Raw genomic sequence first — 26,761 nt, 5'->3', positions numbered from 1 at the left:
GTACATCCAACTAAACTAAAATGTAGAGACTTGCTAACCCCACATGTACATCTTCACACGTGTGTAGGACATCTGACCATACATCAGTTAGGCCCACCATGTCAGTGTGACCTGGCCGTAAACATCTATCAAATTCAACTCATCAGGTGTACGAAAACATTGGACGGTCCACATTAGGTATATAGATATGGACCGTCTCTTAAATGGACTGACCTCCTATTTGGACGGGACCCAACTGACGCATGGCAGAGATGGCACACGTGTAAGTGCGTGCGTGTGGAGCTCGCAAAACTCTCAAAATGCATTTAATTTTGTGATGGTAGAAAAATGTTCAGAAAATAAAGAGATATTTGGAGGCAGATACATTAATTGCATTGATTCGCTTTGGTTCTTTAAATGAGATGAAGACGTAAACAAAAAAAGAAAAGAAAATTAGAACTACCCCCATCGAGATGCCTTGCTCCTTACTGCCTTTTATCCGGTCATATCTGCACGGATTGACCGGTGACATCGGTGACTAGCCAAGTGGTTCGGCTCAACTCTTTTGAGCCGCGTGCTCTTATCTCCCCCTCCACCCAAAATCAATTAGGAGCCATACGAGACTCTAACTATGACCTTTGACATGCAAGCACCCTGAAATTACACACTTGCCATACATTAACTTAAATACATCAGGCTAGTTTTTGCTGCCACCGATGCAAGGTCACAATCCTAAGATTTTATTTAATTTTTATTTTTTTTTAAAAAGGCTTACATAAACTTTGTGCGCCCACCATGATGTATGTATTTTATCCAAATTATTTTAGCGCATGAGCTAAAAAATGAGACATATCTAAAAAAATATTTATAAACATTGGCAAAGTTTGCAATTATAAGCATCCAATCCTCACTTTTTTTTATATAGCGTGATCTACTTAAGCTTTAGATCTACCTCATATTTCGGCTCATGCCTTGAAATGATATAAAATATGAACGGAGGACGGCGTAGATATATAGCACACATCATAGTAGGGCTCACACGGATATATAACATCTATCATAATTATTTATTTACCGTAGTTTACATGCATTTACAGCTAACTAAACCAGACTTAAATGTCTACCAATCTGACAAATAGATAATTAAATAACCTAAGTTTTTGGTTCACATAGAATAGCCTCATTTAGACAATTTAATTTGACTACTTCATTTCACGTGTGCAATTTTTATATAATTTATAAATGCCTACCAATCATCTATCTACTATTAAAGATAACAAACTATTGAAAAAAAAATTGCTAAAATAATATTTTACATTGTTCATATGAGCTATCCAAAGATCTCATGTCGATGGCCGACACGAAGAAAAAGACCGATTATCTACTAAGGACCAAGACGGAAATGCCCTTGGCATTATGGATACTAAGGTGGCGTTCGGAGGGTATAAATGGTCTTCTTTTATTTGAGGCGCCGGGCAAGGTCATGGATTCATGTTTTGGCAGCGAGGGATTGCGTGACGCCTTCCCTAGCTTGATGTTCCAAGAAAGATCAATATAATTAGTCGATATCACGTGGACGGCGCAAGAACAAAACCGCTTGTACTGCTCGAGATGTTGATTAATTATCACTAGACTTAGCTGGAATATTAACTTATTTTATGTCATTGATAACTTAGTTTTTTGTTCCATTTGATTCAATTAATCTGGTAGAGGTTTGCCTAATCCTAGCTTGCTTCAAGACATCGACTTCAGCCAAGCTGATAGAAATTGGGAAGGGTTGATATTTATGTAAGTGGAGATGTTCGGCTAACAACCATGAAATTAGAAATGAGGTCTCACGTGCAACTAGTTGAAAATAATGTCATTTACAACTACAACATAGAGAAAATTTGGCCCAAGAATCACACATAGATGGGACACACCATAAAAAATATTGGACAAGTACTAATCTTGTCTAAATTACATGTGTGGCCCATATTGATGAATGGGTTGGATTTTGTACTAGGTAATCTTCATGGTGAGACCAACCTTTTAGATGGGGTTGTATGTCATGCACACTAGACACATTAAAAGTTAGTTGCATGGCTTTATAAATTAATTTTGTAGAAATACTTGAATTACATAATGGATTTGACGTAGGGAAGGAAGTGATGAGATCGATCACCGTCTTTCTTAGGGAATAACCACTCTAAATCTTTAAAGCTCTCTGAACTCCTCATAGAGCTTCCTCGTATTCAATAGGGGTAATGATAAAAATAATTTCTAATATATTCAAAATAACTTGATTGATGATTTTTTTAAAAAAAAATTACAATCCCTTACATAATGAGTTCAAACCTAGGATAGAATTTTAGACTCTAACTCTAACTCAAATACCCTTAAAACGTGACTTATTATAAATAGTAAACTTACTATTTATAGATTATCTCTATTTCTACTTAGACTTGATGGTTTTCAGCCAAAAATAATAAGTGTCCAATTTAGCGTAATTATGTTATTCTTGTAATTTTTTAAAGCCATTTTCATATTGTGCATGACTCCTATAATCTAATGATCAAATTTATTCTCAAACTAAAACTTACTATTTATAATAAAAAATAAAGATGACTTTTAACTATCAATTTGATGGAATCTCACAAATTCAGTGTGTGCAACCTCGCATGGTGAGGTTAGTTGGCTAAAGTATCTTCTCCTACCCCAAAATCATGTATGATATGTCAAAAAATTTATCATAATTTTGTGAGATACGAGTATTTTAAGGTTTTGATGGTCAAGATCATTTCTACCTCCAATTAGACTTTCTCTAGTTCATCTTTGCTATAAAAGTGTCTATGACCCCGCTCTACATAAGTATCTAAGTCACATATATCCAGTGCAGAGATCATTGATCTGTGACGTTCAAATCATTGGGCGGTTGATGGATTGGCATCCAAAAACTACAATGATCAAACAATTCAAATATTACAATGATCAAACAATCCTCGCATCCAATTAGTACTATCAAATGGATAATAAAATTGGACAGCTATAACTGTATGATCGGTTTGCTAATAAGGCTAAGCCCCATCATAAAGCGGCCCACAATTTGGAAAGTCCTGATTATTGTATGCATGGCAGTGTGTGTGGTAGCTGAGTGGTAGATACTCTCACGTGTAGAAATGTTTCATTTCTTAGCTTAAGCCGAGCCAAGCCGGATCCAGTCTAACAGCAAAAACCGTTGAAGCTAATACTAACGTAGGTTGCTGGCTACACGAGGTTTCCTTATATCTAACATTCCACACCTAACGGCCTCTCTCTCTCTCTCTCTCTCTCTCTCTCTCTCTCTCTCTTTGAGTTGCTTTATTTGTTTTATACCCTTAATTTTACGTGCCCACCTCTCTCTCTCTTTCTCAACACCCATCTCCATTAAAACGCCCTTCCCATCTGGCAAATCTCCGATGATAATGGACGTTGGCATGTCGAACCCTCCCCCATCTCGTACAAAGGACTTCTTCGCATCACCAGCTCTCTCCCTCTCCCTCGTAAGATCACATCCGTTTATCTCATTGGTCTAACTATTATATCATTTCATGTATAGACGTTCCAAATGATTTTGCTTTTTTCTTCTTTCTTTCTTCTACCAGGCCGGCGTCTTTCGTGGCGCTGCTCCTGCACCCTCAGAAGTAGAAGAAGGTGATGAAGAGAGTGGAGGCGGCTGCAGAGACGATGCCGCCGATATAAGTAGTGAAAACACGGGCCATGGACGATCGGAAGATGATGCAGACGTCGATGGATTACCAGAAGAAGAAGGAGATGATAAAGAGAATAAGAAGAAGAAGAGAAAAAGATATCACAGGCATACAGCTGATCAGATCAGAGAAATGGAAGCGTGAGTGTTCTTGTTTTAATCTTTTGATCTCCTCCATCCATGGATAGTGGATGGGAATCCCGACGCATCTTCTAAAGGGGAATTGAAAAAAGCCCATCTGAGACACACATCGGAGTTCCACTCACCATCTTTGGACGGTGGGATAAAGGTGTACGGTTTCGGGCACTAACCTGGCACTTTTTTCAAAAAAGATTTAACCCAACGTCACTGAGTTGACTCGGGAACACTGAATCAACCCAGATTGCGAGTCACGACTCACTTAAAATCTGCATTATTCTTTGTTTTTATTTCTTTTAATTTAAACCGTTCATGGTGTACCAAATGAACGATGAACCGTTGGATTATAATTAATAAGTTTTCCACGTTGGCACGTACGGTGATTGGTCCCACATAAGTTCTCACACGTGTTGGCTGCGTGGATGCTTGCAGACTATTCAAAGAGTCACCACATCCAGATGAGAAGCAGAGGCAGCAGCTGAGCAAGCAGCTAGGGCTGGCTCCAAGGCAAGTGAAGTTCTGGTTTCAGAACCGTCGAACCCAGATCAAGGTACGGTTCAAACTCAATGATGGTGGGCCATGACCTTATCTTACTATAGAGGTGAACCAATGTCAGAAATAGATGTATACCAACTGGTCAAAGTTCGTTGAATGAGGCGATGACAACTGTCAAAACTCATATGCAGACACGTCGTACACTCCACGTCTCATTTTCTAGGTGGTGCTACGTGGGATATCCTTTTTTAGCATTTTTTATTTTTTTTTAATATGGGAAAGTTCTGTGTGCACACTGTGCGCACTGAGACTTAGTGCACACGTGCGTCCCATTTGTTTCGCCTATGTCAGGACTTGGGATCTACGTGTCTTCAGATACTGGAGCGAATGCTGAGATGGGCTGATGATCTTAACCATCCAATCTTGGATTTTTGAACTTGGGTGCTGCTCGAGCATGTTTGACCGTCTGTGTGGGCCCACCACTCGATGGCTTTGTTTAATCTGATCCCTTTACATGGCACAGACACCATGACAACGGTTCAGATTACTCATGCTTGGACTTCATCGGATGACATGTGCCAGGGTGCACCAACGTGTTCACTCATGGTCTGAGTCATGTCACCTCATTGGTTTTATCTTTGTTGGAGCAAGGCCACATGTGAACGTGAATATGAAAAAACCCTAAAAATGTGAAAACAGAAATGTTTAAATGCAAGTATTCAATATGTGTATTGTTTTTCTCCTTGATTTAATGATTTCAAAGAAAATGCTAAAATGATAAATTTCTATAGCTATGTTTTAAGGGGAGTGGATTATGTGCGGCCCAGCCTCACCCAAAATCTTGTGGCCCTTAATGTGGTGCCCATCTTGATGCATATATCCACGCAGTCCATCCTTTTCTTTTTTTTTTTACAAAACATTTTAGGGCACAACCATAAAAATGAAACATGTTGTTTTAGGGGGGTTTGATTCTATGACTCAGGGGTAGATAGATTCCATTTCAACATTGAAATCATTGGACTGAGTACCCATGGGTGTGGGGGGTGTGTGTGAAAAAATGAAAACTTTTTCAAATTTAACGCGGATCATGCCATAAGAAACAGTTGTGGTTGATCATTGAAACCTTTCAGCTGATATTTGTTTTTTTGTTTTTTTTTTTGGTTTTTTTCTCTTTATTTATGTCACCTTACTAACAAGTTAGATGATAAATAAACACCTAGATCCATAGCTCAAGTGGTTGACCGAGTGAAAGATACCTCCTTTCTACACTGAGGTCTTAGCATCGATACCCTGGGGGGGTCACTAACAGTGAAGTGTGATCTGACAGTGGGTGTACTAACAAGCTAACAAATATTATTTTTTTTAAAAAAGTTACATGATAAATAAACATTAATGAAGCATTACAGTGGCCTTGGGAAGTTTTTAATGATGGTGATTCAATCGCCACTCTTTCCTATAATATGTTCTACCTGAGATTTGGATCTAATTCATTTTTAGGTTCATGACCCAAAATGATTTGGCAAAACGGATGAACGGTGTGGATGTAGAATACATACATCGAAGTGGGCCCCATGGTAAGGGCCGCACTGTCTTAGGTGAGAACTGGTGCACCTAAATCTGCTTCTATGTTCTAAATGCAAACATTAAAAAAATAATAATAATAATAAATAAATAAATAAACCCACGTCTACTGAAAGAAAATCAATTTCCTAAGAGCTTGTACCTACTTTTACAACACAAATGATTATCCATAGAAAGAAAATCAAATTCCTAGATTATAACTACTTTTACAACACAAATGATGAAAAAAACAAATTGATTTCCAAAAGATTCTTCTTTCCCAAACACCCCCTAACCAAACATATGAATTTCACACACTTAAAGCTAGTGATGCAACTTGGGTTTGACCCTACCTATGTCTAGGTCCGGTTGGGTTAGGCTATGGTTGGAAAAATCAAACCCAGTTTGAAATTGGGTTAGAGTCAGGTTGACGAAATTTAGGTCAGGTAGGATTGAGTTGGCCAGTTGGGTGGAATTCGGGTTGGGTTAGGGTTGACGCCTTGGGTTGTAATTTGGGTCAGGTCAGGTTGTGGCTTAGGTTCACTTAGGTCGTTGACCCTCAACCCAGCATGGTTGCACCCCTACTTGAAACTGTGCTAAAAGCTATGGTGTTGGATACATTGTTTAAAATGACGGTGATCGAGAAAATCCGATGCAGGCGATTCAAGAGCGGCATGAAAACTCGCTACTGAAATCGGAAATGGACAAGCTTAAAGAAGAGAATCGATGCATGCGAGAGACTATAAAGAAAGCGTGCTGCCCCAACTGTGGCTTTGCCACATCCAACAAAGACTCAACCATGACAACCGAAGAACAGCAGCTCCGCATTGAAATTGCTCGACTCAAAGCTGAGGTTGGTGCAATAATCTATAACCAGAAAATGATCTATGTGGGGCCCATTGGAATTTGTGATTACCATCCAACCCATCCATTAGATGTCCCATAAATCAGGTGGGCAAGCTCAAAAGGGCAGATGGTGACGCCCACCATGGGTACTTCACATGGAATGTGGGGTCCCCCGGGTGGCCTATATTCTATCTAACCGTGTGATCAGGTTTTCTCCACTAGATGAACAGTATTACTAAAAATCAGGCCAATATAAAACTCAGGTGGGTCACACCACGTGAATATATAGGTTTTAGCCGTGATTGGACATTGTTTCCTAAGGGTGGCCCCCTGGAGTTTTGTGTCAGGACGATTCTTGATGTAAGAACTGATCAGGACGTGGCGCATCATACACATGGTTTTGATTTCTAGTAAATAATACGGGTGGGCCCAAAACAGCTCAGATGTACGGTCAACATCACACATTCAAATGCATGTAATCCTGATCCATGGTTAGTTCGGACGCCGATTGCGTCCTAACCCCGCCCGTCTCTAGCCCTGAACAGGCAGTTCTGTGGGCGGGTCCACAGTGATGTATCTGTACATCCAAGCCGTCCATCCCTTTTCTCAAGGTGTGCACACAAAAATGAGGTAGATCCAACGCTCAAGTGGACCACACCAAATAATAAAGTTGGTTGCACTAAATGCAAAAAGCTTTAAATGCCGTTGCATTAAATGCAAGAGTTATATAAGGTGTGGTCCATTTGATCGTTGGATCTGCCTCATTTTTGTGCTTATTTTTTAAAATGATGTGAGAAAAGAAATGGACGGCTTGGATGTATAGATACATCATGATGCGCCCGTCCGCAGAAGTGCCCGTTCGGGTCCAGAGACGGGCGGGGGTAGGACGCAAGCAGCGTCCGGTTAGTTTCCATTGATCTGTACCATTGACCAATCCAGAAGAACATCCATCCAACGGTCCCAGATGATCCGTGGTGCTTAAGAAGTAGACTGATTGACCATATATCAGGATTCAGGAGTGAGGATTTGGATAGAATGAGGGGCCCCGCAGCACAGCTACCGTGCCGGGTCTTGTTTTCACCGTTGGATGGCATGCATATCAGTGATCTGGGCCATTCATTAGGTTGGTGCGAACTGGCATGTAACATGCCATATTCCCAATATCAGATTAGTACACTCATCAAGCCGGCCACATAGTGATTTGAATTTAGACCGTTGGATTTTTTAAACCGTCCAGTGCCATCTGCCTAATAAATGGTACGGATCACTGACATGTGTGCCATCCGATGGAGGGAATGGGCCAGTTACGGGGCCCGCCTTTTATGGTAAGCCTAACAGTGATTTTAATAATTTAGAACTACTAGTATACGTGGCAATGCCTTTGTTGATCTGGACCGTTGATCTAGTGGGCCACTACCCGGGTGTGTTGTAACCCAAAAAAAAAAAATGTTGGCTGGATAATCTGAAGGATCCAATAATTTTGAGTTCCATTAGAAGGCTCTCCTTGTCAGAATGTCTCCATTTTTGGACCATTGACCATCGACATGATGGCCCACCAAATCAACAGTCCAGATCCTTCCACACATGTCCCATTTCTCTCTCTCGCTATAGTATTTCTAAGAGTTGCATTTTGACAATGTAGATTGAAAAACTACGGGGAGCTGCCGGAAAATTCCCCGGCGGCACTGCATCGCCAAGCTCGTCGTGCTCAGCGGCCGGTGATGATCAAGAGAACAGGAGTTCCTTAGATTACTACACTGGATTTTTCGGGATAGAGAAATCCAGGATTTTGGAGATCGTGAACCATGGAGCAGATGAACTCACAAAGATGGCTACAGCAGGGGAGCCCTTGTGGATCCGAAGCGTCGAGACAGGCCGGGAGATACTGAACTACGATGAGTATGTCCGTGAGTTCTCGCCAGGAGACTCAACCACTACAGGGACCCGTCGATCGATCGAAGCCTCTCGAGAGACTGGTGTAGTCTTCTTGGATATCAATAGGCTCGTTCAAGCTTTCATGGACGTAGTAAGATTTTTCATCTAACCATTTTTTAGAAAAAAACGGGGTCTATTATCTGCAAATAGCCTATGGTTGGTTAGGGGTCAGGTTTTAGTTGTGTTAGGGTCAGTTTCAACCCGACTCATTTAATAAACGGGTGAAGAATTTCAGCCCAAATCAAGCTTGTGGTTCATTAGCCCATGGTCCAACCCAATATACTGGCACGACCAGACTTGGGTTTAAGAATGATTTATGGGCCAAAGGTATTCCTGCTTTTCCTAATTTGTGTTTTGGATTTTAATTAGGCTAGGCCAAGACGGATTATTTGAATTCTGGCCTTGCCCATCAATAAGCTATATGGGCTGGTTGAGTTGGGTTGACTTTTGGCCACATATTCTTAAATGGATGACATTTTGTAGCTTGAGATTGACCGGGTGCTTTTTAACTGGGCCCAAATTTACATGAAAAGCAGGCTGGGTTCACAATGATGTATTTATTATATCAACACCGTTCATCACTGCTCGTTGACGTTCCTCGAGCTCAAGTTATACAAACGGTTCAAATGATATCAAAGTAATATAGGCTTCATAATGATGTATTTATTATATCAACACCTTCATGCATTTGGCGAGATCATTTTAGACAATGATACTAAAGATTAGTCATATCCAAATCTCGGGTGAACCACACCAAAAATAGCAATATAGACAATGATTCTCACCATTAAGACATTTGTAGGATCATAACATTTAGGGCTTGCTTGGCTCGGCAGATTGGATGGGATTGGATGGTATTATAGTAGATTGCACAGTTTTCAAGGTAATAATAGCTACTTCATTGGATTAGTGCAAGATCTATGGGATTGCTATATCCGGCCTGTTTGGCATGCCCGTCCAATACCAAGATTAAACCTTTCAATCCCTCGAACCGAACACGTCCCAAGCAATTTTAAAGGGATTACGGTGGACTTGATGGGATTTAAAGGTAATGATCATGATGTCAGTGGATTGTCTTAAGATCCATTGGATTGTTATATCCAGGGATCAAGATCCCGTGTCTATTTAGCATGCCTAGCTAATCCCGGGATCTATCTTCCCATCCCTTCGAATCCCTTCCATTTCCATCCCATTTGCCCAGCCAAATAGGCCCTTATTTTCCATCCAATCTGCTCACGAGGTCACACAAACCTTAATGAAAAAGGAAAAATAAATATTACATTGATGCAAAACTTTTGTGACCCTGGATGGGTTTCAATGATACACGCACAACCCCCACGTGGTCCACTTAATCTTTGGATTTGTCTTATTTTTCTCCTCAAGCCTTAGGACGAGGTTGCCAAATGGAGGGACGAATAGGATATAACACATACCTCATGATGGGACCCACAGAACTTAGTGACGTCAACACACCAGCCAGGTTGGTGGTGTGTGGTACACCAGCCAATCCGCTTCAAGCCTCATCTCTCACCGTACACTTTAAACGTCCGGATTCCTGCCCATCATGAAATGGATCGGAGCCATTGGTAACCAATCTACCGTACACGAAAGGAAACACTCAGACGTTCATTTTGTGACCATCACTCTGTAATTTCAATTACTCCCTTCTCTGTTATTTTGCAGAATCAATGGAGGGAAATGTTTCCGTTCATGATCTCCAAAGCTGCAACCGTTGATGTTATTCGCAACGGCGAAGGTGAAAATAGAAACGGTGCCGTACAACTGGTGAGTTGTAACGCAACATTTGATATTGTCGTTTTTTTCACTTTTGTACATGTGGGGCCCATGTTTCACTGATCCAACTGTTGATATGATGGGCCCTGATGTGGATGCCCCATCAATAAATTAAAAAAAAATCTGCCGGATTGGAGAATCATAGCCATTGAATCTTTGTCCTCTTATCTGTTTAAAATCACATCAACGGTTCGGTTCAGTAGACATGGGCCCACCTCAACAAATTTAAAAACCCGAGCAAACCGTAGAAATACTCAGGTTGAGCGTTGTATAATGCTTCCAAAACCTGTACTTCACACGCAGCACACGTGTGAATCCAGCAAGCGTGTGGGATGTCCCAACACTGCATGCACGATGCACTTGCTGAAAGCGGGCATCCGACGACTCAATCTGGTTAACTTGACTCGTCCGGCTTATTCTGATCCAACTTGACCTGAGTTAAATGGGTGAGTTGGTGTAAACCGAGTAGGCTTTGCTCAATCCGAACTCAAATCAAGTTAAGTTTGAGTTACCTAGTAACTCAAGTTAACTCAACCTAAAATTTGATACGGCTAGACCCGACTCAATCTAAAACCTGACTATCTAACCCTACTCCTGCACCCTAGCTCGACTTGATCACAAAATCTCTCACTCCCTCCCTCATCCTCCTCATCCTTCAAACCCAACAACCACCCACCACCATCAACATCCTCCTTCTCTCTGTCCTGGTCTCTCCCACCCTCAGACCCGACTCAGTACTTCTAACCGAATCGAACTCGGTTTGGTTCACTTGGGGCGAGATTGGACGCGGATCAAGTCAAGCATGCTAGACTCGGTATTGAGTGGAATAGATTTCGGTTAGGCGTATTTCAAAATGAGAGCGAGTTGAGTCAGCCCTAACTCAGTCCGACTAGACTTGATGCCCAACTCTAGAATCTACCATGAAGATGAAGATGTGCATAAACTAGGATGGTCCACCAATCAGGTGAGCCACCCCTATACAATAAACAAAACATGGTTTAAAACGGATGGCCGGCATCAATCTATACATGGGACCCACCATTTGAGTGGGTCCTCTTAGTTTTTGCATATATTCCTCTCCACATTGTGTGATGGACGGCTCAGATGTCCCACACGCTACCATGGTATGTGCTGCTCGTGAAGATGGATGCTATGGGGTTAAAAATGAGTTTGGGTTTTCCAGTAGACGTGGTATTTTAAACATAGGCCATCCATGTTGGGGCCCACTAGATGGATGGACCAGATTGATACTTTGAGCTCTACCGTATCATTTCCCACCCAAAAAATCTCATTAATCAACGGATGGATTTTCAGATGTTTGAAGAGGTACAGATGCTGACGCCTATGGTCCCCACAAGAGAGGTATACTTCGTCAGACACTGCAAGCAGCTGAGTCCTGAGAGCTGGGCCATCGTTGATGTATCCATCGACAAACTCGAGGACAGCATCGACGCCTCTCTGGGAAAATGTCGAAAACGCCCCTCGGGTTGCATCATCCAGGACAAACTAAATGGCCATTGCAAGGTACATATACATGTCCTTTTTTGTCCAGAGAAAAACTTTGATACTCGGGTAGAGAGTGATAGATGATGCACGGACACTGAGAAATTACTTAAAAATTACTTGTGGCATACAAGTCAAAGTAAACTGTCCATGTATAGCGCACCGAAGACAAGCTGTCTTATTATCTGATTATTAAATTTGTGGACATTTATCGAACGGTTGAAAATAAAATACAGCGACGGTCTTATTTTAAGAAATAAGTGTCCGAGAATCAGAGGTTAGAATTGTTCGACCAATCTGATTTTGAGACTCTGACTTAGAGATTATGAGTTCCACAATTTTGTCGGTTTAATTTGAGTAATTGTATGCCATATGTACAAGTTCTGAGTGCCTGCGTATCAAGCGTGGTACGCTGCCGGAGTATCATATAACTCCCCTACGTCGGGTAATAACATACACGCATTTTGCACATGGTAACCGGGTTTTCTATTATACTGACCGGCAATCCACACCATCAATCTCGTTGAATCCACGTGGAGGAACTATAAACTGAAAATCTCCTTGATAGGACAATCTCAACCTTTAGATTTGTGACATCCAGATGGACGGTTGAGCAAAGAAATATAACAAAAGTTCACTTTCAACTGAAGAAAGCCCTGAGATTGAATATTGCCATCTGCCAATCTTGGATATTCTTGTATTTCAAAAATCTGGTGAATTTTATTCCGCTTGTAGCCCTCTTGATTTGGAATTTCAAATCAACGGTCCTGATATGGTTTTCAGGTGATTTGGGTGGAGCATTTGGAGTGTCAAAAGAGCACAATACACAGCTTGTATCGGTCGATTGTTAGTAGCGGCCTGGCGTTTGGAGCCAAACACTGGATGGCAACACTGCAGCTTCATTGCGAGAGGTTCGTTTTCTTCGTGGCGACCAACGTTCCTACCAAGGATTCCAATGGTGAGCTGCGACTTGTTAGGATTGTGTTTGGATCCACTATCAAATCAAATTGCAATAATTGGTTTTCTAAACCAGAAATATATGTTGTTTTCTCAAGTTGGGCCTGTAGAAATGCAGCCCCAATTTCTCCTCTTTCAACCAAATGTTCACAAATAAATTCGCTCGTGCATCCAAACGTGGCTTATTTCATGCCTTTTAGTACTCTTTGCAATTACTGGTACAGGGAAAGACAGGAGGATGTGGCCTGGCTACGTAATGTTTGTGGGCCCCACTATCATTCTTAAATGGAGATTGGCTACGAAGCTGTTTGTGCCTGTGTGGTGTGTGGGGCCCACTTGATTTGTTCATGACAACCGATACATCCATCATGCGAGCATGCCCACGTCCTCCCTGAAGGCTGAAATACAGAAATCTGGCCAATCCAAGACTCAGGTGGCTGCACCATTTAAATGCCTAAAACATCTAAAATCATGTGGTGTGGCCCATTCAAGTTTTCGAATGGCCTGCTTCTATGGTTGTTATCCATCCAAATGGGGCACATCTTTTAGATGGATTGGATGGAAATATAAAAGGCTTTAATGGTGAGTTACACGTGTTGTGACCCACCTGATTTTGTGGGACGCGGATTACGTCCTACCCGTCTCTAGCCACGAGCGGCCAGTTCTGAGGGTGGTCCCACTGTGATGTATCTATTAATAATCCACGCCGTCCATCCCTTCTCTCGGATCATTTTAAGTTACTTGCACAAAAATGAGTCAGATCCAACACTCAAGTGGATCACACCAAATATGATGCTTGTATTTAATGCAACCAAGCTTATTATTAAGTGTGGTCCACTTGAGATTTAGATATGCCTCATTTTTTAGCACATACCTTCAAATGATCCAAGAGAAGAGATGGACAGCGTGGATAAATAGATACATCACGGTGGGCCCACCCACAGAACTGACCGTTAGTGGCTAGATACGTGCGGGGTAGGACGCAATCCGCCTCCATTTTTTGGGACATGGTGAACTCAAAGGGACCTACTCATGGAAAGATTGGACGAGGATGTCCCATGACTGTGGGCCCCACATACTGTATTATAGAATAAGGATCTTTCATATTTAGCTGAATCTGCTGTATTTTAATGCATCAAGCTCTAAAATAAATAGAGAACTATTCTACTTGCAAATTGATTTCTATCTTTTCATATGATGCTGATTTTCAGGGGTTTCGACATTGGCTGGAAGGAAAAGCATTTTGAAATTAGCACAACGCATGACGTGGAGCTTCTGTCGTGCAATCGGTGCATCAAGCTACCACACATGGACCAAGCTTTCGATGAAGGGTGGAGATGACATACGTGTGGCATCTAGGAAGAACTTGAATGATCTAGGGGAGCCTCAAGGTGTGATCCTTTGTGCAGTTTCTTCCGTTTGGCTGCCTGTCGCTCCACTTGCGTTGTTTGATTTCCTAAGGGACGATGCTAGGAGGAATGAGGTGGGTGTAATTCCTTTTAAATTCACTCAAATCTTACTTATGATCTGTACCGTTGATTGTTTTCCCTCTGGTATGTTTTAGTGGGACATCATGTCGACTGGTGGGCCAACACAAGCGATCGCGAACCTAGCCAAAGGACAGGATCGCGGCAATTCCGTTGTGCTACATGTGAGTTTTCTCCCCTTCGTAAGTCCATACGTATTCGTTTGGATGCCGTTTGAAATTGAATTGATTTGCAGTAATTAGCTTGGTGAAATAGAAATAACCAGATTCTAGTTAACTAACATGATAGAAGGACTTTTATGCGATCCAAGCCGTTGATCTTGTGAACCCTGCTGTGGATAGGGTATCCACACAACATCTCTGAGATTGGAGGATACCAACCGTTTGATATCTGGCCTCTTCTGTCATTGAATGTGGACTGTTGATGTGTCCTTTCTTTCAACCGTCCATTTTGTAGGCCAACAATATTTAAACGATTGAGATTTTAAAAGACCTTTTGAGTTATCCTCCACTCAAATTGGAACCTATGAGATCAACGGTTTTGATCAAATCAGGCCCTGTTTTGCAGGACTCTTCGCACCAAATCAACCTACATTTTGCTTAGGGGCCGTTTGGCCGGGCGGATTGGAAGGGATTGGATGGTATTGGAAGGGATTGGAAGTTAAATCCTTGGATTGGCCGGGCACGCCAAGCAGACTGGGTGATGATCCCGGGATATAGCAATCCCATGGATCTTAAGATAATCCACTGACAACACCATCATTACTTTTAAATCTCATCCAATCCACCCTAATTCGTTCAAATTTACCGGGGACGTGTTTGGTTTGAGGGATTGGAAGGGATGGGAAGGTTGAATCCCAGGATTAGCCGGGCATGACAAACACACTCGATATAGCAATCCCATGGATCTTAAGACAATCCACTGACAACACCGTCATTGCCTTGAAATCCATGCCATCCACCCTAATACCATTCAATCCCTTCCAATCCACGTGTCCAAATGGGCCCTTAGAGTTGTACACGAGTCTGAGTTAGCTCGGTCAGCTCGCTGGATTTGACTTGGAAATTCTCGACTCACTTCGGCTTAAAATTGAATTCAGACCGAGTTGAGCTAGTTTTTAGAATTCGAAAAAATTTCGATTTGAATTCAAACATGCACGAGCTCGACTCAACTTAGATGGGACATCAACTCAAACCAACTTGAATAGAATCAGTTCGGTGACTTGATTATTTTGATATATATGTTGCTTGCCAAGTATTTGATGAAATGACTCAATGAAGTATTGGCGAGGAAGGAATGGGTACGTCGGGTGTTTGATTTTAATGCTGCTCTTCAGATGTTTGATAAAATATTGGTAAAATGTTGTTATTGTTTTGCACACTTATGGGAAATTGAAGATACATTCTATGTGTTCGGAAAACTTGCCCTAGCTGTTGGTCAAACTGAGTTGAGCTAGCCAGAGGCACAAGGACCGAGCGGAGCCAAGTTCAAGTTGGAGTTAGTTACCGTCCGAGCCAAGCCAGTTGTGCCAAGCTTGACGCTGTTCAACTATGAACAGCTCTAAATTTGCTAATAAGCTGTATTAGAAATGGATCTCATACTTATTATATAAATAAGAAGATTTTGAGAGGTAATGATTACAAAATGTTAGTGACCTCAACCTCTTGGGCCCACCATTCTGTGTGTGGGATCAAGCCGTCCATCTGTCGCACTGGGAATTTAGGCCCAAAGTCCAAAAATCAAACTAATCTATAAACTAGGGTGGGCCCCATCACTGTTATCAGTGGAGAGAGGATGTCCACCGTAGGTTTGTGTACGTAGGCCAACATGTTGTTTCCATGCATGCAATCCAAACTGGACATTATATGCACCCCACCTGGATGAAGACACAACCCAAAATACAGGCAGTTCCAAAATTCAGGTGGGCCACCTTACATGATTTAGAGGTTCTATGCATGATGCTACATTGTTCTTGAATAGTGTGGCCCACTTGAATTTTAGATTTGGCTGATTTTTTAGACATCCTGTTTTCATGATGGGGTGCATCTAATGCAAGATTTGAATCTCCGACGCATATCATATTGGGCCCCAGACAAACTCCTATATGATATAATCCACTTTATGGGATGCAAAGCAATTTTATTACAGTTTGGTCATTTTTTATTATTACGATTCAATTCAATTTTGCATCCAAACGCGACCCAAATACATTCACCATAATTATCCTAATCAAAAGATCCAACCGTTGCCTTGTTGAATGCAGGCGGCCCAATCCAAGGAGAGCAGCATGTGGATTCTCCAAGATAGCTGTACAAATGCATTCGAGTCGACGGTAGTCTACGCTCCGGTGGATATCGCGAGCATGCAGTTAGTGATGACAGGACGCGACTCGAGCAGCATTGCCTTGTTGCCATCTGGATTCTCAATTCTGCCAGATGGGCTCGAGGAACGGCCCCTAGTGATCACATCCAGGCCTGAAGAGCGGGCTGCCGAATGTGGTTCGTTACTGACCGTTGCTTTTCAAATCCTTGCCAATGCATCGCCTACAGCGAAGCTGACAATGGAGTCTGTGGAGACTGTTAATACTCTTATTTCATGTACCCTGCAAAATATTAAGACCAGCTTGAAATGTGAGGATGGATGAAGACTCTCTCTCTCTCTCTCTCTCTCTCTCTCTCTCTCTCTCTCTCTCAGTTTACAAATTTTGGGTGTACCAAAATAACGGTCCACACCATAAGAGTAAGGAGTTTTTGTACCTAACTCTTCATATATGATCTGTTAATATAGTGTAATTAATCGATGGAAGAAAGATGCATGGTTTCTGTGTTTCCATGGGAATGCAAGACATGTATTTTTGTTGGATGTAACGTAGAGATGTAGTAGAAAATTCAAATATCACAAACAAAAATAATAGAAATGAAAATTCAAATATCATAAACAAAAAAAAATAAAATAGAAATAATCTTCAGAGTTGAGTGACGTTATATTTGTACTAGTAAGGAATATCTTTGATATGCTAGGTCGAAGAAGAGAAGAAAACCTAAACTTGTGGGGTCACATATTTCTCTTGTCCAGAGGAAGGCTGAATCAAAGACATACCACACCTCACCTCACCTCACCGCAGACATGCATGTATGCTAGGTTGCATGCACCTATGGTATACTCTTAATTTGTCATATAAATAACATATCAAGTATTCTAATATAAGGGTTTTCTTTTTCTATTTCCTTTCCAATGTGAGACTAAAAATCAACACCGAAGCTAAAGGGAGTCAATAGTATAAGGCAATAATAAAATAAAATAAATCATTTTTCCATATTTTAAATCCTTATTTTTATAATATTTTTATAGACTCCTACCGTCCATTCACTGATGGCATCAATCCTTAGGTATGTGCAAGATGGGATTTTTAAAGTACCCATTTATATTCTCAATGAGATTACTGCCTATTGTTGCAATGTAATTTTTCAGAATCTAATTTTGAATTTGAAAGCATATTTTAAAGGTGCGTCAAATGTCCCACCGATGGGTAATGAGTGGATGTCCTGAAATTTTGGGTTAGGCCGGCAAAATTGTGTGTCATGATTAAATGAGCAACCTTAAATTTCTAAGCAATATTTCTACTCACTCGAGCTTTAAATAAATTGCAATGGTGTGCAAATTGTTGTATTTTGTTTCAAAATTTATATATTAAAAATTTATTTATTTTTTTTTGGTTTCCTTCAAAATTTGAAAATTTTGTAGCTTTTTAGTTGAGAGTTTAGTCCCACGTTGAGTTTATTCAAGAAAGTTTTCTTGCATATAAGATAAGTTTTTTGCCTTGTAGCTTAAGCTCCATTCAGGAGGCATGTGAATTTATTCATGGGGGGGGGGGGCTATGCTAATAGCTTTAATATATGTCATTGACTACATTCGCGTGCATAGACCGAGTTGTGGCGCACTGAGTCCATGTTCGCGTCCACAACTGGATAGGTCGGGCTGAGCCGCGAGTGCTGGTGTACTCGTCGGAGTTTATTTTTGTGTGAGTGTGTACTCGCACTTGCGCATTTTGGTTTTAAAACAGAGAGATGGGGTTGGTGGGTTAGTCACACCTATTGAGTTTAAATCTAACGGACCAACATCTTTTTGAAATTGTGCTGGATGCATCGCTTTAGAGTCTATATAAGGATTTTCATTCCGTTTTCAAAAATCATGAAAAGAATTTTACTCTCCTATGAAAAACTCTCTTTATTCCTTTTCTGTTTTGCAAGTTTGTATTGTCGAAATCGCGCGTTGTTGAGTTACATCAGCACTTTCGAGTTAAACCACAAGTGGTTCGAGCCTGTGTACAATGAGTGCACTATTGTAACCAGGTCATAGTCATTGTATCTTGGAGGTCGATTGCTCTGGAACCCGTTGCACTTAGGACGTTATCCAAGGAGAGTAAAATTGATTTCAAGCTTAGTAACATCACGCCTGAACTCAACTCTATAAGTCTTCTATCTCATTTCTTTTATTTTCTTTTTAGATTTTTTATTTTAAATAGTTTATTTTATTCAGCCAAATATTCTAACACACGGTGTGATGGACAAGTCCGATTTTAACGAGCATGGCTCTCCTTTAGACCAATTAAGAAATTAGCTGGGTTTGGGTCTAGCCATTTGAACTTGATTGAAAATTTGGGTCCAATTGGGTTTGGGTCAGGTCCATCAACCTAACTTAGTTAACATCCAACTGGGTTTAGTTAGTTTTAACAACACTATTATACCATGGTTGTAGCAAGAGCAAGGAAGAGGGAGAGATGAGCGAGAGTACCAGTTGAAATATCAACTAGAGGCCTTTTCAAAATGACAAAATTCACCTTTACTAATGACTTGCAATTTTAACACCCAAAATAATCCAACCTATATTTAAAGTGTATATCTTTCATACTTTTGTATCTTAAGTTGTGAAATCTGCTTAAAACTAATTAGGGAACAAAAATTTGTTGGTTGTTATATATAGAGATTAAATATGAGAGCTTAAGACCAACCAAATGGACCGCGAAATAACATCTGACCTATCAATAGGTTGTACCTACCATGAGGATCACCTCGTGTGAAAAACAGTCATATGTAATCATAATCTTGGCTACCCATAAAAAACATTTTCCAGCCATTGATAAATAGCAAAATACATATATATTTTACACTAGATGAATGTATATAGCTGATTTTATTTTATTTTTGTGCATAAGTTGAACCTTATAATAAGGCCAAACTATTAGACAGATTAGATATTGTTGCCTACACATAGATATTTAGAAATTATTGACCATGTGGATTGTACCATACAGTCAAAACAGCTTAACTCAAGACATTCTTGTGTGGGCCCATGATCAATGTTAATTGTCCATCATATGGGCTTATCTTCAATGACCATTGCCTATCATGTGGAGCACATGTATACCATCTATCATGCAGGCTCCACCTTTGATGTGGGCCATCCATCACGTGGCCACCTTTGATATGGCATGGAACCTTAGAGAGGGAGAGAATGAAAACGGAAGAAAGAAAGAAAGTTTAAAGGTAAAAAATTAAAAAGAAAATTTTTCTAGTGATAATTATTATAAGGAATTCCTTGGTATTGAATTACTGCCATAGGTAAAAAAGATTTATTCATGGGCGGCATCTAACTGGACCTCAAATATACTTTGATTATTCTAAAAATAAAATGAGATTTTTAAGTTAAAAATATGCAATTGAGCCCATTTACACGCCATGCAGGTATCAAACTGTGTTGTATGTGCAATCTAATCCACCCAAACCAAAGTTGTTGGGACATGGGACAACCCATGTATACCTAAGTTCCTAATACTGAAACGATTATAATCATAGTTTCAGGATTCTTTTAACTGGGTGTGGTTCTCATTTTTAATTGCACTTTGAATTCTTCATCCTTCTTCCACTTTCTTAATGACGATTGGATTTTAAATGTGGGTAATATGTCATGCATGGCCTTCCACTTTCTTAATGACGTTGGATTTTAAATGTGGGTAATATTTCATGCATGGGCCATGCACAACGAGGACTATTATGTTAACGGTTTTGTTGACAAACTTGTAACATGGATGATAGACATTTTATATGCCACATCCGAATACATGCAGGCAAGGTGCCCCAGCTTGTGGTACTGGACCGTCTCCTCCCACCACACATGATACTATGGTTATTAAATGGGCCACACCTTTGAAATCAAGGATGGCTAAGAGTCTGGTTCACTCTACCAACTTGGAAGCGGATTATGTCATGCTATGGGATGATAATCCGTATAGGCAAAGTTCTATGATATTAGTGCACTTATTTGTGCACGTTGTTTGTCAATCACGGGAGTCCGCGTGTCATGTAGTTGGTTGAGCCATTGAAAGCTGAAGACCGAACACACAAGAGGATATGAAGCATTAATGAGCAAAGAACAAGTATATGCGGTGCTTTTACGACCCCTTAAAAAAAAATTTAAATCTCCGATGATCATGGCTTAATAGGTAAACCTTGTTTGATCATTCCCTAACTTTATGAGCTTAATTGGAATATGATAAGATAAGTTATAGAGGTGCTGAACTGTTGGAAAAACATACTGTAAAAAATCAGAAGACTAATTGGTGTGCCCGAGCAAAACTTAATCGATTGACCGAACATGGCAAAGAATGTCTAACAAGCACCGACCTTAATATGATTTAAATTCGAGCCTTCAAGGCACGAGCTCGATCAATCAATGAATCTTCAATTTCTCTCGAGCGATCAAGCTTAATCAATCAAACATGGCCAAATAGTCTAGCGAGTTTACTAGAACATTTTCGGCCTAGCTTAATCAATCAAGGGCTACCGTTGGAGATCCATTGAAGTATTTTTGTTATATATATATATTGCATTCGGATCTTTGGGTAAATTATAGATTTTTGTATTTTAGATACCCTAGTGCATCTCGAGCTCTATTAGAACTCATAGGTTTTATCCTAATGAGATTCACGCTCTCTTCTTGTTGATTATTACTCTAATAAGTATTCCAAGCGTTTGTATAAGAAGATCGTGATTTCAAAAGTATCCATCAAGGGGAATTCCCTAAGAGTTCAACTTTTCATTAGTTGTAGGAGATTCTACTCAACTCACATCACCTTGGTTACATCAAAGGAGCATTGCATACAATGTATTTGATCTTGAAGCTTAAGCATTGACAACATATCGACATCAACGATCAAGTGAGCAATGAAGGAACTAATTCAAGCATGAAAGAACTTTTAAGAAGTAACTTAAGCATGTCACATTAAAGGGGCTCAATTTGATAAGTGTTATTTAATGAGTTCATACTCTTTCCTATGTGGGATTGAGGGCAAGAGTTTGTAACCCAAACTCGATAGATTATTGTATATGACTTAAACTCTTGTGCAGTGTCGAATTCACTAGATACGAATGTATATGTGTTAGTCTTCGTGGAGCCTCTGGTGGGATCAAACATAGGTCATTGAATAGGATTAAGGTTATTGGTTAGCCAATAAAAAAACCAACTAAAGTCTCTTTGTGGAAGACTCTGGCGGAAATGTACGTTAGGTCCCTTTGCATAGCGATAAAGGTTAGAGATAGGGTTGTACATGGGTAGAGTTAGCTTGGTAGATCACTCAACTCGACTAAAAAAAGCTTGATTCGACTCAGTTCGAAACTGAGTTCGAGTCGATTCGAGCTGATTTTTTTAGCTCGAAAAAATTTTGAACCGAGTTTGAGCTTGTCCGAGCTCAACTCAACTTGGATCGAATCCAACTTGAATCGAGCCCGGATCGATTCACTTCGGTGACTCGGTTACTTTGATATTGTTGTTGCTCACTAAGTGTTTGATGAAATGACTTAATGACGTATGGCTGGTGGTAAGGAAGGTACGTATATGAAACAAATACTATTTTTTTCTTGATTTTTATGTTGCTTACAAGGTGTTTGATAAAATACTTGTAAAATCATTGTTTGTGAAAATGCCGCACAGGCAAACTCGGCTCGATCTTGACTCGAACTGGCCCGAGCTGCTGATCGAACTGAGTTGAGCTGGTCAGTCAGGCTCGAGGACTGAGCCAAGCTGAGTTCGAGCTGGGGTCAGCTAGTGGCCGAGTCAAGTCGAGCTATGCCAAGCTCGACTCGGTTCGACTCATGTACACCTCTAGTTAGAGATAAACCAGATTTAAAATATCTGATAGTGAAATCCAGTATACTCATGGGTTGAGTACATCTAAATTTGGGCATCGAGTTGAGTCGGACTGAGTTAGGTTTAACTCGACTCGATCCGGTATTGTGAAAACCCTGACCCGAACTTGATTCGACTTAGGACCGAGTCCAGCAGTCCTGACTCGATCCGAACCGGATCTTGGTTAGGCTGATCTGAACCAAGTCTAACTCGGTCAGAGATACCGAGTCGAATTGAGTTGGTTACGGTTCGGATCAAGTCACCAAATCATCAAAAGATATAAAATTTATGTTCTTTTTTCTTCTTTTTTATGATTTGAGATTGAAAAATATCATATTTTGATTGCATAAACAAGAGCTTGTGCTTGCCAAACACTTCATTCTCAATTCCATTGTAAATGAAGGGTAAATAAGTCATTGCTTCTTTTTACACTTGTTTGAAAAAAAAATGATTTATGGTGTAATTTGACCTCGAAAATTGTGGCAAAAATAGTGAGTAAAGGGACTGAAATTATAGCAGTATAATTTGTGGGTTCCATTATTATGCATGTGTTTGATCCACATCGTCCATCTGTTCTACATGCCCATCTTAGAGCATGAGAAAAATAAAATGAGGCAGATACAAGGTTCAAGTGGACCACACCATAGGAAACAAGATAAATGTGAATGCCTACCATTGAAAGTAAAAATGAGTCAAAGGCCCACAGGGATGTGTACCTATCATCCAACCCGTTTATGGCATCACACAGTCATGGATGAAGAGAAAACACAAATATCAACTTGATCAAAAAATTATGTGGCCCCAAAGAAGAAATGAACGATAAACGTTCAATTTCTCCTGTCTCATATGGAGTGGTCCACTTGAGTTTTGAATGTACCTCATTTTTGGGCTCATGCCATAAAATGAGTGGGAAAAATGGATGGATGGCATGGATCAAACACATACATAATAGTGGGCCCCATAGATTTTTATGAGAAAAAGCTTTCTTCACCCCTTTCAAATGCATAAGCTTTTCAAACAAGCTTCCTGTCAACATTAATGCTGTAGAATGTAAATATAGAGGTAATTAATAATTACTAATCTACATCTTTTTTACCTCATAAATGAGAAAACAAACAGTTTAATAGTATGTTGGACTACATAAAAATGTAGAATGTCGACTCTGCCACAGATCGAGTCGGGTTTCGAATCGATTCAGATCCGACCGGATCAAGTTTCGGTTCGAGTCGGATCGGGTTACTATGTAACCCAAACCTGACTCAATCGGGATTCAAATCCGGCAAGGTCTACTTGATTCGAACCTGACTCTGGCATTCGGTTCGGGTCAAGTCGAATCCGACCGAGTCAGACGAGTCGGATCCCCCAGATCGAGTCAGGTCCTGTCCAACTCTAAGTACATCTACCAGGAGTCGAGAAGAAAACCGAACCACTATACATACTTGTATTTGAGATTATCTTTTGAGCATTTATTTAATTATGGTTGTGGATTTATTTTGATAAATTATATGTATGCATGATTAGATGAATGCTATGAGTTAATAGTCAACACATCCCTCCATACATATACACTATTAATTATATATAGTCTAGTTACATAATTGATATATCTTTAGTAGTTTATGTCATTATACTCTCTATTAGCTTGGAAGCCTTAAATTTAATAAACTTATTTAATTTAATTTGGTATATTAGTTAAGTAATTGTATATTAAAATGTATAAATTTTATTTGATTTTAATCATGCCAAGGTTTCGCACATAGTCGTGATATCTTACACCACATGCAATTTTATAAGGGGCCACCATAATGCATGAGTTTTATCCACAATGTCTATCCATCTTGTCAAATCATTTTAAATTATAATTCCGTAAACGAGGCAATTCAAGACTTAAGAGCTTGTTTAGTTGTATGTAATTACATGCATTTCCATGTTACATGCATCAAATCAAGCAATAAATGCATATTCTAAAAATTATTTGAGTTTGAAGTTCTACATAAGAGATGCCAACTTTATCCTATACAATTTTTGATCTACATATCACCTTCTATGGTTCACGGTGCGCGTTACACTAACCACATGACAGTAAATTTCTGGTGCATTTATTATCTACATTGTTTTACATGCGAACATCCCTCAAAATTCATAATTATGGATTCTACTGATATCACACTCTAAAATATATGTAATTACTAACAATTAAATAGGCATTATGCTTACCATATAATGGGACCGAATGCTTACTATTAAACACTTATTGAGAGTTGCAAAATTTTGGATTAAGATGATGCTTATGTTTTTCTTTGATCTAGCTCTCTCTCTCTCTCTCTCTCTCTCTCTCTCTCTCTCTCTCTCTCTCTCTCTCTCTCTCTATATATATATATATATATATAACCTTATAGACAGGTTGGATAGATGGCCCTTGAGAAGATTTTAGGGGTGGATGTTAATATCACCATGTTTATTGTGGCGTGGTTAACTTAAGCTTTGAATCTATTTTATTTTTGTGCTCGCATAATTTTTTATGAATGGACGGTCACATTGGGTCCCATAAGTGGATTGCCTCTTACCTCGTCTCTAGCTCCGAACGGGTAGTTATGTGGTAGGGGTGTACATCGAGTCAAGCTGGCCTCAGCTCGACTTGGCTCGGCCACTAGTTGATCTCAGCTCGAACTTGACTCGGCTCGGTCCTCAAGCTTGACTGGCCACCTTGGCTCGGTTCGGTTAGCAGCTCGGCTAGTTCGAGCTGAGTTCCAGCCAAGATCGAGCCGAGTTCGCCATTACAGCATTTTCACAAACACCTAGACTGCACTTTCGAAATCTCACTGTATGTGAGACAACAATAATGGTTTTACATGTATTTTATCAAACACCTTCTAAGCAACATAAAAATCAACAAAAAAGGTGTTGGTTTCATATACATACCTTCCTTGCCACCAGCCACACTTTTTCGAGTCATTTCATCAAACACTTGGTGAACACATAAATATCAAAGTAATCGGGTTACCGAACTGGTTCGAATTCGATTCGAGCTAGGTTTGATTTGTGTCGAGTCGAGTTGGGGCCAACTCAAACTGGTTTCGAACTCATTTTCAAGTTAAAAAAAATCAACTCGACTCAGCTCCAATTCAGCTTCCAACCGAGTTGTATTGAACTTTTTCGAGTGGAGTCGAGCGAGCTAACCGATCTTGCTCGGTTCATGTACACCTATATATGTGGGTGGGCCCACCTGTGATGTATGCGTGCATCCAAGCCGTCCATTCTTTTTCTCATATAATTTTAAGTCATTAGCACAAAAATGCGTCAGATCCAACCCTCAAATGGACCACACCACTGTTGATTCTTGCATTTAACGCAATGGCATTTAATGTTTCATGCATTTAATGCAACCAAGCTTACTATTTAGTGTGGTACACTTGAGCGTTGGATCTGCCTCATTTTTGTGTTCACGCATTAAAATGATCTCAGAGAGTCGATGGACGGCTTGGATGTACAGATGCATCACGGTGGGCCCGCCCGCAGAACTGCCCGTTCGGGGCTAGAGACGGGCGGGGGTGGGACGCGGCGCAATCCGCGTCCCTCGAGGGACTCTCGTCTAGGGGCAGGACGCAATCCGCTTCCTTGGTTTTTTGCACGATGGTACGGTACCAAAAGTTGCATGCATGTGATCAGGATTTTCAACTCTGGCAAGTGGGGGATAATCCAGACCATTGGTCTGTTGGATTCCACCGTGGATGGCTCATGCCTCAAAACTTTCCCAGATTGGCCAATGGTAACAACCAATATTAGGACCTTTATCCTGTAGAATTTGGACATTCGATGTATTTCTCTTCTCAACAATGTATCTGCAATGTCCGAATCAAACACTTAAAATGTCATATCCATAGGATACTTGACTAATGATCCATCTAAATATGGAACAGACCCACCAATGGTCTGGATTAAGGAAACATGGGCCCCACTTGTCAATATCGAAGACACGTGTATACAAGTGCCAATGCGGGCCACGCATCATATGATTTCTCCACAACAATAAAATCACTTGCCTCCATCGCGACTAAGAATCGAGTGTGTATCTCCGCCCCTTAGAACCCACATGATGATATGGTCCGATGATTTGAACCGTCCATATTCTCGATCCTATAATACTAAATCTATC

At 40.4% G+C, this 26,761-nt stretch overlaps 1 protein-coding gene across 1 annotated transcript; it reads left to right on the top strand.

Annotated features, from left to right (window-relative positions):
- Window positions 1–3,323: 3,323 nt before the first annotated feature.
- LOC131256986 (homeobox-leucine zipper protein GLABRA 2) lies at window positions 3,324–17,259 on the top strand. The gene is made up of 11 exons (XM_058258127.1): window positions 3,324–3,500; window positions 3,603–3,847; window positions 4,277–4,394; window positions 6,558–6,752; window positions 8,388–8,771; window positions 10,364–10,465; window positions 11,789–11,998; window positions 12,761–12,935; window positions 14,146–14,417; window positions 14,499–14,585; window positions 16,685–17,259. The coding sequence occupies exons 1-11, from the start codon at window positions 3,417–3,419 to the stop codon at window positions 17,063–17,065; spliced, it is 2,253 nt and encodes a 750-aa protein (XP_058114110.1). The 5' UTR covers window positions 3,324–3,416; the 3' UTR covers window positions 17,066–17,259.
- The last annotated feature ends 9,502 nt before the right edge of the window (window positions 17,260–26,761 follow it).

The sequence above is a fragment of the Magnolia sinica genome, chromosome 1 (assembly GCF_029962835.1).
Source record: "Magnolia sinica isolate HGM2019 chromosome 1, MsV1, whole genome shotgun sequence".
Lineage (NCBI taxonomy): Eukaryota > Viridiplantae > Streptophyta > Magnoliopsida > Magnoliales > Magnoliaceae > Magnolia > Magnolia sinica.
This window is presented reverse-complemented; position numbering and strand designations above follow the sequence as displayed.

Bases quoted from the DNA above. Each gene is read 5' to 3' on its own strand.
- LOC131256986 (XM_058258127.1), top strand. From the start codon at position 3,417: ATGATAATGGACGTTGGCATGTCGAACCCTCCCCCATCTCGTACAAAG. The intron at 8,772-10,363 runs GTAAGATTTTTC...GTTATTTTGCAG, and splicing joins TTCAAGCTTTCATGGACGTA to AATCAATGGAGGGAAATGTT. The intron at 14,586-16,684 runs GTGAGTTTTCTC...TGTTGAATGCAG, and splicing joins GCAATTCCGTTGTGCTACAT to GCGGCCCAATCCAAGGAGAG.